The 11,726-nt window shown below is 32.4% G+C and overlaps 2 protein-coding genes across 2 annotated transcripts; both read left to right on the forward strand.

The window, feature by feature from the left end:
- The first annotated feature begins 842 nt into the window (after nt 1–842).
- Nucleotides 843–2,312, forward strand: LOC108915827. Its single transcript, XM_018721967.2, has 3 exons — nt 843–1,102; nt 1,167–1,432; nt 1,510–2,312. Exons 2-3 carry the CDS (start codon nt 1,189–1,191, stop codon nt 1,974–1,976), a joined length of 711 nt encoding a protein of 236 aa, XP_018577483.1. The 5' UTR covers nt 843–1,102; nt 1,167–1,188; the 3' UTR covers nt 1,977–2,312.
- A 1,080-nt stretch (nt 2,313–3,392) lies between these two features.
- On the forward strand, nt 3,393–7,699 carry LOC108915825. The gene is made up of 2 exons (XM_018721965.1): nt 3,393–4,869; nt 7,564–7,699. Exon 1 carries the CDS (start codon nt 3,529–3,531, stop codon nt 4,804–4,806), a length of 1,278 nt encoding a protein of 425 aa, XP_018577481.1. The 5' UTR covers nt 3,393–3,528; the 3' UTR covers nt 4,807–4,869; nt 7,564–7,699.
- The last annotated feature ends 4,027 nt before the right edge of the window (nt 7,700–11,726 follow it).

Consider the following 11,726-nt stretch of genomic DNA (forward strand, 5'->3'; position numbering starts at 1 on the left):
AAGGTGGAAACACCCTCAGTTTAAGGAATAAGCGAACGCTTATCAAGGTGGTACTTCAACCGCAGCTAACCTACGCCTCCACGGCGTGGGGTCACGCGGCAAAAAGCCACTTAAAGTCATTACAGGCTGTGGAAAACATAGCCCTCCGCACGGCCACCGACGCGCCCTGGTACGTAAGAAACACTGACATATTACGAGACTTACAATACACAAACGCTACACAGACAATAAGACAAAACGCGGAGAAACGATTTGACGTAGCCGCTAGACATGACAATCCCCTCCTCAGGCAAGCCGTTGACTACGTACCCGACGTGACCGACAAACACAAAAGACCTAGACACCAACTTTTTGACCCTGGGTGACCACCCCAATGACCCCCCCCCTGCCCGCTAACCTTTTCTGTTTCAGAGACAGCCAGGATCAAGAAACGAAGACAACGACACACACACACACATACACACCCCCCATACCCTCCTTAACCCTCCCCTCCCGCGCTAGCCTAAGGGCCACCTTAGCAAAGCGCATCCCAGGCTGCATAGCCGCACTACCCTACCCAACCATACCACACATAAACATGACACTACCCCCGGGGTTTACACAGACGAGCCGGCGAAGCAAGAAGAGCGCCAGAAGAAAGGGCCCTAGCCGGCGGGGCCCAGCCAGGACAAAAGGAGGTCCCACAAAGCGCCTACACCGGCCGCATTTGCGGTCGGGGTAGACGACGGATGGGGCCCACCTACGAAGGCTGTCCATACCCAAGGATTTTATACAAGAGGATTGCTCGATCCCATTTAAGCCTATGTTCGCCAAATAAAATGTCAAACGCTCGAATACGTGACGTCACTGCGTTACCTCCGTGCTATGTTTACATATGTAAAACGGCTCATTTTCCTTATTTTCCGTGTGTTTTTTGTGGATTATTGTTCGTTTAGAGGATTTATCGTCACTGTTATTATTAATTGACGTTATATACGTAGTTTGTTGTTGTTAGTTCTTGTTAACTTATTAATATAGTTCGTTATTATTGTGTTACTGTTTGTGGTAGTTTAGTGTTCAGAGACTTTAAAGCCTGTAATAGAGTTTTAATTTTACTCAAAAGGTAATAAATTTAATATATTTTTTTAGACATGTATATAAATACTTAAATTTCTTTATGTTTTTAGGTTAATCTTTAATAAAAAAAAGATGCCTGGTCTTCGATGTGCAGTTTATGGCTGCAATAACAGTTTTGTTGAGGTAAAAGCCAAAGGGGAAGATATCAAATTTTTTCCATTTCCAAAATCTAATAATTTAGTTTCACAAACAATTTACAAGGAGTGGATAAATCGTTGTAAGAGGCAGGACAGTTTTAATCCGAATCATAGCCGAATATGTTCTATTCATTTTACCAGTAATGATTTTGAGAGAGACCTGAAGAATGAACTTTTAGGTTAGTACATATAACAAGTATTATAATACTGGGTTTCTTTTGATTTAATGAAAATTACTTAAGTAATGTGTTTTTAGGATTACCTACAAAAAAAATGTTAAAGAAAATGGCTGTTCCCACGAAGCATTTGCCACTTCAGAGTAAAAAAATGTGTACTTCATCCAGAGAGAAGAGACTATTAATCCATGAAAAAAAAACAGTTGTGCAAGAAATTTTAAAACAGAGCAACATAGAAAATATACCTGAAACTGCAGTTCCTTCTACTTCTGAAACTAATCTAGAGTTTAGTGTACTTCCTTCTGGTGATATGTCAGTGTGCTCTTCAACATGTACAGATTATGAGAAATTGTACAAAGATCTTTCTGTGAAATATAATACTCTAATTTCAAGGTATGCAGAAATTAAACATTCTAGTACAAGCAGAATAAAAGCGTTAAATGATCAACTGAGATATTACAAAGTTAAACAGTGCCGTGCTCTGATTACAAAATCAAAAAAAAACAGATCCCTCAACAGCTCTATTAAAAAAAGTTTTAACAGATAATCAAATCGCTCTACTTACAAAAAAGAAGAAGAGGGTTAATTGGACAAGAGAGAAAATTTCTGTAGCATTTACATTATGCAATAGGCAATAAATTCTACTAAAAGGAAATCAAGTTGCACGTATGATTCTAAAAGAAGTAAATTTAGAAAATTAAATAAGTTACTTACTGTGTAAGTTGTATATGTATATAGTTTAATTTTTTTAATCGTTAGTAAGTTAGTATAAAAAACTGATTCAAGACCGCAAATGTAATTTCTCCCATTGATTTTTGAATACAAATATGCCTATCTGTTGTATTTCATATTATTTTGTGAATGCAAATTGAAATAAAACATTAGTAAGGTATGAGTTTTTTCTGGACCTCGTTAAAAATTTTCAAAGTATACGGAGTCTGCTTAAAATTACTTGCCGACTCCTGGTTTAGGTGCTTGATTCAACTGTAATAACTTTATTAGAAGTGCATAGTGCTATTTTAATAGAACTTCAAAATTTACTACCCTAAAAATATATAAATCAAACAATAAACAAATGTTTAATCAAGAAGCAAATCTTAGTCTCACGCATCGCTCCAATAGGTATAAGCCATGCTAAATGTTGGTCCTGCTCGTGAAAGAATATGCTATTTTACCGAGTGTGATTTTATCCTTTCCAATAATTAATATTTTTCCTATCAATTTTGAATATTTATCCTTACGTAATAATTTTATTTTTCATAGGTTGTACGAGCAGCGATATTCAAATGGTAGGTATGTATATTTGTAATTCAAACAAAAGTAGTAAAACGACAATATTTGTATATTATATTTTTGGTAACTTTTTTAACTCCGTTCCCTATTCTTTATTATATCTAAAAAATAGTGTATTTCTAAGTAAACGGCTACAATATTTCTCTAATTGCTGTGCAAATTAAACCACCTAAATATTCTAATATTGTAGGGACATATCACTTTCTTAATGTCTGTTTAATTATTTGTCAATATTACTAAACATAATATGTTTTTAAGGAATAGCTTAATTTTTCCTTTTAGTGTTAAAGTTCCCACTAAATTGGAGGTAACATAATGACGTCACACAACATAACCTAGTTTCGCGGAAATAAGTTTGTTATTAAGCAATCCTCTTGTATAAAATCCTTGGTCCAGGCCTACACGAGATGAGGCAGGATAGAGAGGGATAATCCCCCTCGATCCCAAATCATTGAGGCCAATTTCTAGCCATGGAATAATGGCGGAGTAGAATTTAAACGAAGTACTAGGCGGGACTATCTCTATCTCTCTCGCACACGTCTGTGCGATTGCCGTTTAGTTTGGCAAAAAAACAGTTGGAGTCCAGCAGTTTATAAAGTCTATGGCAACAACCTACTCCATTTAACGCATATATGTAATACTAGTAGTATTATATATATGATTTAACGACCTTGGGTTCGAGGTTATGTTTGTGTTTCATTCAAATGAAGAATTGTAAATATAACAAAATATCTACGACCCAGTTCAAGATAAATATATTAATAGAATGATATAGTTCTATTAATATTAATAGTACTTATTTGAACATGTCGAAATTGGATGCCAACAGTACTTTCATGAACATCCCCCTAAAGTTTCCACGTGAGAAAGTACAATTAACGACTCTTGAAGAAAAACGCATGGTCTTGAACAACTATGAACGTTTAAAAAAACAGAATTCAAAGATATCTACTGTGGAAATAGCACGACTAGTTAATAGAGTGACTGGTATTGACCGTATAACAATATTTCGCATCATACGTGAATATAAAAATACACATAAATTGAAAATGCCAAAAGTCAGACGGCGACGACAGAAATGTATGGATAAATTTCTTAAAAATGCTGTATGTCGAATTGTACACGATTTTTTTTTTAAAAACAAATTTCCTACACTTAACAAAGTGTTGGCAGTTGTGAATGAAGATGGGAATTTGCCACAATTTAAGCGACCAACTTTTTATGGGTTGCTGAAGAGTATGAATTTTAAGTTTATCTGTCGTGGTCGTGACAATATGCTCATAGAAAAAGAAGAGATAGTGTTGTGGAGGAGACAGTATTTGCGTGCTCTTAGCAAATATCGACGAGAAGGGCGTAAGATATATTACCTTGGCGAAACATGCTTCAGTAGTGAATGTGGTAAATCAGATGTATGGTATGGTAGATATAAGGACTTGAAGAAAACAACAGAGGAAGGTGTAATTGTTTGCCACATTGGTAGCAATAAAGGATTTGTTAAAGAAGGTTTATGGGTTTTCAAATCAAACAAGCTTGAAAATTGTGCCGAGGAGATGAGTTGTGCCAGTTTCGAACATTGGTTTGTGAATGTGCTACAGCATCTCGAAGACAATAGCGTCATTGTCATGGATAATGCACCATGTCATTCTCGCAGGGTCGAGCAGATTCCAACTGCGGCAACAAAGAAGGTGGACATTGAGTTGTGGCTCACAAAGAAACAGATACCATTTGATGGTACTTTGATAAAAGTTGAGCTCTTGGACATTGTTCGTATGCATAAGCTAAAATACAATAAATACATATGTGATGAACTTGCGCAACAGTGTAATAAAATAGTACTACGTCTTCCCCCTTATCATAATGAGCTTAATCCTATCGAGACTATTTGGACTCAATTAAAAAATGAAATTACTGCATGCAGCATGACTTTTAAGTTCGGTAATGTTTGCGAAGCTGTAAATTCTATTACTTGGGACAAATGGAGAGACTGTGTCGATTATGTTCATAATACTGTAGAACCCTGGATGTGGAAATTAGACAATTTGATGGAACTGCAGACAGACTTTACGGAGTGTTTTGTATCATGAAAATTAAAATCGAATAACATTTTTTTCTAAAACAGTTTCTAATGTCTTCGTGATCCTTCAAAGGTGGGATATGAAATATAATTTTTATTCAGTTATTCAGGAAAAAATAAACATATTTGAAGCTTGATGTGCTGTAATTCCCTTTTGGTAGTCATATATACAGGCTGTCCTGATTTTTAGGCATGTTAGTTATTAACATAGTAAGTAATTAAAAAATAAACGGTGTTTAAAATGTTAGTTATTAAATAGGTCCTAAGAAAATGTAAGTTGTTCAACTAAAACTTAATCATAACTGCAACTTCTAAGCCTGTTATTTTTTAAGAGCCAATTTTTCAAAAATTGTATTAGCCATTTTATCATTCAAAATCTAATATAACGTGATGTTATTATACATCCTCTGTAATTATTTTGCAAGAAACAATGTAAATTGCCATTTTTTTCAACACTAAGGTAAACAATAATTGGTATCACATTAGTAGTTGGCGCTTTTAATTTTAAACAGATAAAATGGGCTTTTGAAACGATTTTTAATAAATATGTGAACGCCATAGTAGCACCTGTAAGGTGTCAACTAACGAATGTTACATACCTTAAGGATATAATCTAGAACCCAAATGATGTCGATATAACCAAACTTGCTTAACAAAAAATGTCGCAAAAAAAGTGTTTCTTTTTTTATTTCCTGTTTTCTCCTTAACTCAGAACCTAATTAACTAATTAATTGATCAAAATTTGCTGTTGTTTAGTTTCTCTTCATGAATTATATAGTGATTATGTTCCTATTAGTTTAAATCATACAGGGCGTTCATTTTAGTACAGCCCTTTGTGAATATTCTTCTGTAACTTTTTTGCACATTTAAATTTTTACACACAATTATCAGAAATACTTTGGTAGAGAATTTTATTTTACACAAAAAATGTATACTTACCTATCAAAAGTAGAAATTATGCTCGGTTATGAAGATATTACAGAAAATATTTATTAACACATACCCCGTATTTTTTGAAAATAACTACATCCGTAAATAATATAATAAACTCCCCCATTCTCTTCGACAATTTTCCTTAAACGTTTTATGAAACTATTGAGAATAGCAAATAAATTATACGTTCATCTAATTTATTATAAATTAGTAGCCTTTTTATTACTGCCACCTTTCAGTTTATTATGTTATTATGTTTATTAAGGGTACGTAGTTATTTTGAAAAAGTATGGGTTATGTCTTAATAAATATTTTTTATGTAGAATAAAATTCTCTACCTATTTCTGATAGTTACGTGTAAAAATTTAAACGTACAAAGAATACAGAAGAATATTCACATATTCATAAAATGATCGCTCTGTTTGATTTGACCTAATAGGAACATCATCAATGACTTTATGAAGAGAAACTAAGCAACAACAAATTTTGCTCAAATTGATTAAGTGGGTTCTGAGTTAAGGGGGAGTAGGGTTAATTGGATACAAAAAAAGCATATTTTCGATATTTTTTTTTTGATGACACAATTAATATATATTTATTTCTATAATTACTAAATGATAAAATAACATTTAAAGAATATTTTGTGAAATTTTCATTAATAAATATCAAGAAATGGGTAATTGAAAACGAATCTCCGCAGACGTCTCAAAAAAAAGTTTGATTGTGGTGCCACTCATAAGTCATCACTGGATCATCTGAAATCAAAAAGCCAAAGTGATTTCCTTAGCTGATAATTTTCTGTATTATTGATTTTTCGTTAGTTTTACTCCCATCGACTTCAAATTGTCACACAATAATCTTAATATGTTGTACATTAATTTAAAAAAATAAAAAATACCTTACCCCCCCCTTAAGGAGAAAACAAGAAATAAAAAAAGAAACTTTAACACCCTGTAACTTAGTTTTGCGACATTATTCGTTTAAGCAAGTTTGGTTAAATCAACACCATTTAGGTTCTAGATTATACCCTTGAAGTATGTAACATTCGTTAGGTGACACCCTGTATAAACTTACCCTGCCTTACAGAACTATTTCAAACCACAATTATACGTTGCCACTAATTTTGCTTTTAGAGGTCACGCTTAGTTTTGTTTAAGTGAATATTCCATGCAGAAGTGTTAGGAAGGTAAGTTTAAAATAAAATTAAATACGGTAATCAAACTGTAAATGATCATGACTTATTGTAATAAACTGATTCTAGCTTGCAAAGTATAGTTGAGGCTTGATATCAAATATTAATGCAAAAGGAAATAAATTTCTAGTAGTTGACACACTACTATTACTGTTTACCATAGAACTTCACATAAATACTTCTGTAATACATTTTTTCAGCCATATTAATTTTCTCATTGTTTACTAAAATCTGAATTTTCAGTTTCATTATGTCCTAAAAAGGTGCGAATGTTCAAATATACTGGATATGATATAGAAAAAGCCATCAAGTAAGTCCTACGAGGTCAGGTAGTTTCCATGACCGCCAAGAATCCATGTCCAATGATTGGCTTGAGTGACATTATTATATAAATTAAAGGGTAACACTTCCCGGAAGCAAAAAATGGAATAACAACCATACGTAAAAGTACAAAAAAATGCTTTTAAAATGGACCTAAAATCATAGCAAAAACCGGTTTTACTGTACAGCATCACCAACTTATAAACAGTTCTCAGCTATAAGAATTCTGAATAATTTTCTAGTGAAAATACAATCCTTTTTTTTATAAAAAGAAGCTGTTAAGATTTAAAACCCATTACATATGCCTTTACTTTGTTTTAGGTGCTTATGAAGGTATTAAAGAGAAACCCTGAAGGGTCACCAAAACTTTATATCCACAATATAGGCAGTGAACGTTGGTTCCATGAGGTATACAGCTATTTTCAGAAGAATAATTGTGAGAACATTTTAAAAAATCCAGTACCATGCATAATAGAGTAACGCAGGCACGAAAACATTCTTCCTTAACCCAAAAGGAAATAAAGTGTTGGCATCTAAAGGTGAGTTTATCATCAAATTAACCCATATAGAAAAGAATGTCTAACAGTCCTAATTACAGGGAATGCAGCAGGTTAATTAATTAGTCGAGGTTTTGCTCTCAACATAAATAACATTAATTTGGTAGCTCTTTACCCAAATGCAATGCATTTGCTTTAACCAATGCAGCAGTCCTTCGATCACTGAAAGGAGGTTGAAAAGATGCAGTACACCAGTGGCAGATCAATAATTGTGATTTTCCAATTTTAAGGAAAATCCACTTTTGTTCTCTTTTGAAGAAAGTAAAGTGGCATCATGAATTTTGGAGAATAGATTCTGAAAATGTGGTTTAGTTCCCTGGAGCCTTACATTTTCTAATGAAAAGGTCAATATTGTCAAAAAAGAGCAGGAACTTCAAGATGTGAAGAGTGAAACATTTTATGGCAAAGTACATAAATAAAAGTCAACATTATTCAGAACAAGTGTGGATTGGAACGGTGATTATCACAATTTGTCTCCTATTTGCTTTGTACCAAAATATTTGCTAGAAATGCAGTAATCTAGAAAAGGCTGGTAAAAATTTTGAATCTAAGAAAATACAACTATATGATGAATTAATCACTGAAGATATCGACATAAACACGGACAACATTCATCTCAATAAAGATGTCAATCATGATAACGTAAAATAAAAAGTCTTAAACACGGAAGCAGCTGAACGACAATGATGAAACAAATTAATTCATGACTTCACAAAGTGACATTAGTACCAATAATGACTTCACTAATCAAATATCTAAAATACCAGGAGAATCCCTGACACAATCAGATGTAGATATATCGGCGATTTTAAAGTCACATGCAACCCCAATTAAGAAAAACCATAAGATAACCAATCATTTGCAACAATTTAAGAACATGATATTTCAAAGACACAACTACTGACTCTTCCTCAGCAATGCAAAAACCGTGTGCTTATTCCCTATCGAACAGAATTATACCTTTACCATTTAAGTGGGTGGTTTTTTGGCTTAGACCCAAACCATGTATAGTGGAAAATGAACCTGAAATTACTAGTTCAAAAGAAGTTATCATGAAAGTAAAGAAAAGAAGATGAGGCTAATAGAAGAAAAAAAACAAGAAAAATGAAAGTAAAAACAATTGATCTGGAAGAAACAAAAAACTTATGGCAAGAAAAGTGAATATTCATCTAGCAATGGCGGTGATGAATGATGGATGTATCGGGCTGCAGCCTTGATATATCTTCTGTGAAACCCAATACTAATTTTAACAGTCACATGGAAAATATTTGACAGATCCAGCGGCAGCCCTAGCCCTTGATCAGGGTAGAGCGAGATTGTCTTTCGGCGCCCTTTCATTTCACATAAGTTGTATTTCAGTTTATGTTAAATAAATAATAATTACCAACTTTTTCAAAAATAAACTTTCATTGCAAAAATCAACACTTATTGAAGTTAAATTAAATTATTCTTACATAAGCAAAGTTCCTAAAGCAGGTATAATTAAATTAGTACTTGGTGTTAATCTCAGTCAGTCATTAAATAATAAAATCTGTTACCTATGTAGATATTGTAATAACATAATTAAAAGAAAACATGATATCACATTTGTTATATTGATTTTAATTTAAATTAACTTATACAAAGTTTACCTTTCCTGCTTTCGGACTGGCAAATACAATTAAATTATTTTTAGGCGCCATCAAAATTTTATTTTGCAGTCAATATTGTTTTTTGCATTTGGCATTTTGGCGCCCCTTGCCACCTGGCGCCTAGAGTGACTACTCCTCTCGCTCTACTATATGGCCGGTGCTGGACAGACCGCTTGTAAAGAAAGTGAACATGTACTGGTTAAATTTTCTATAAAGAAAAGAAAACATAAATATGCTTGCATTATACAAAGAACTTTTTCAAAATAGTATAAATTAATACAAGGACAGTAAAACCGTCTTTAAATCAAATAATACAGATATCAATGTTATACAGGGTGAGCCAGTTTTTTGTAGTCAAACTTTAACAGGAGATAGAACACATGTTTTTAAAAACAAAAGTTCCTATCAACATATGTCGTAGAAGGCTTCGTTTCCGAGGGTGTTGTATATAATTTTTTTTTTCGAATTTTCATTATAACATAAACAAATGCTTAGATTTTTTCATGTTTGGGAGATAATGCCTTTTAATTAAGGGGCATAAAACAAGCGATAAAAATGTTAAAAAACTTGCACAGTGGCGGAGTGTATCAAGGGGTGCTCAACCCCTTTCTTAAACAGATTTTCTACGCCAATGACTATTTAAAAAAAAACTTACTTTCATTATCTACATACAGCTTAACAAACATAATGTCCCTTCTTCTGTTTCGAAAATCCTGTGCGTTTCCAAGTTATTTTGATTTTTAGTGTTTGATGTAGTGTACTAAATTAAGTAATTTATTTATTAATCAATTATCAGCTAAATATTTAATTCTTTCAATGAAACCTACCTAAATATGGTTTGTTAAGGATTCTAAAAAGCCGAAATCTCTTATTCTTTATCTCTTTCCAATGTTGTCAAAATAAATATTTGTTATATCAATAAGCCATACTCAAATACAAGACTTTTATAATCAGAAATCTGTTACATTACATACATACAATACATTATTGTGCAGTTGCCAAAAAGTTTCAAGAAGCTTAAAGTTTTATTAAACTTGTGTATGTACCACTCCGTTTCAATTTTCATTGTTTTTTACTAAATAATTTTTTGAAACGAGCAAATGCAACTGTATGTATAGTATTGCAACAAAATATTGTACTCCTTGGAAAACAACTAAGTATTAAATGTCATATTTTGAAACGACAGTTTGACTTATTACAAGTTTATCTACAAACACTATTGCTTCATCTTGAATATTTTCACTGTTATTAAATATTGTTTTTAAGTTTAAAAAGTTATTTCATTTGATTTGCCAGCTTTTAATTAGTGTAACATGTCGCTTACATTTACAAATAGCGAACATATTAATTATTTATGTGGGTTCTTAACTCCATTCAAAATAATAGAGATTTCTTATCCAACATACTGTGGACTGATGATTCCTGTTTTATTCGTCGTGGTTTGGTAAATTTTCACAATCTGCGTGTATAAGCACATGAAAACCCACATGCTATTTGACCAAGAAGTTTTCAACATGAATTTAGTACAAATGTCTGGATTCTTGCCACAACGTGTAAATTCAGAAAATTTCCTACAATTTTTAGAAGAGCATGGTAATATGTGGGAAGACATTCCTTTGAATTTAAGAGGACAGTCTTGGATTCCCCGATTTAACGCCACTTGACTTTTTTGTGTGGGGATTCATTAAGGAAAAAGTGTATACCACTCCGGTTAATACATTTAAAGAACTTCACAATCGCATCAGAGATGTTTGCAATGAAATAAGGGTGCATCATTTAGTTAACTTAAGACGTTCTAATGTACGTCACTGTGAAATGTGTGTTGAAAAGAACGGTTTACATTTTGAACAAAGTGTCTAATTTTATTATACTAGTATTATTGTTATTAATTGGTGTAATTGTTATTTATAAATCGTTATTGCTAAAAATTGTTATTAATTCCACAATTGTTAATTAAATATTGTTATAAATTAAAAAAATTTCTCCATAAACATTAACATAAATGTTCATTCAATGTTTTTTTTGTAATTTAGTTGCAGTACATTAGTATTTACGAAGCACATAATAAATAAGGATTGTTAAAATTAGTGTACTAAACAGATTTCAACTTATGTCTTGTATTTGAGTATGGCTTGATATAACAAATATTTATTTTGACTACATTGGAAAGAGATAAAGAATAAGAGATTTCGGCTTAATCCTTAACAAACCATATTTAGGTAGGTTTCATTGAAAGAATTAAATATTTAGCCGATAAATTGATAATAAATAAATTACTTAATTTAGTACCACATTA

This window comes from Anoplophora glabripennis, unplaced genomic scaffold, assembly GCF_000390285.2.
Source record: "Anoplophora glabripennis isolate ALB-LARVAE unplaced genomic scaffold, Agla_2.0 scaffold1154, whole genome shotgun sequence".
In the NCBI taxonomy this organism is placed as follows: domain Eukaryota; kingdom Metazoa; phylum Arthropoda; class Insecta; order Coleoptera; family Cerambycidae; genus Anoplophora; species Anoplophora glabripennis.

Excerpts from the sequence above, each read along its gene's own strand:
- LOC108915827 (XM_018721967.2), top strand. The coding sequence starts at position 1,189 with ATGCCTGGTCTTCGATGTGCAGTTTATGGCTGCAATAACAGTTTTGTT. Across the intron at positions 1,433-1,509 it reads CCTGAAGAATGAACTTTTAG|GATTACCTACAAAAAAAATG; the intron begins GTTAGTACATAT and ends ATGTGTTTTTAG.
- LOC108915825 (XM_018721965.1), top strand. The coding sequence starts at position 3,529 with ATGTCGAAATTGGATGCCAACAGTACTTTCATGAACATCCCCCTAAAG.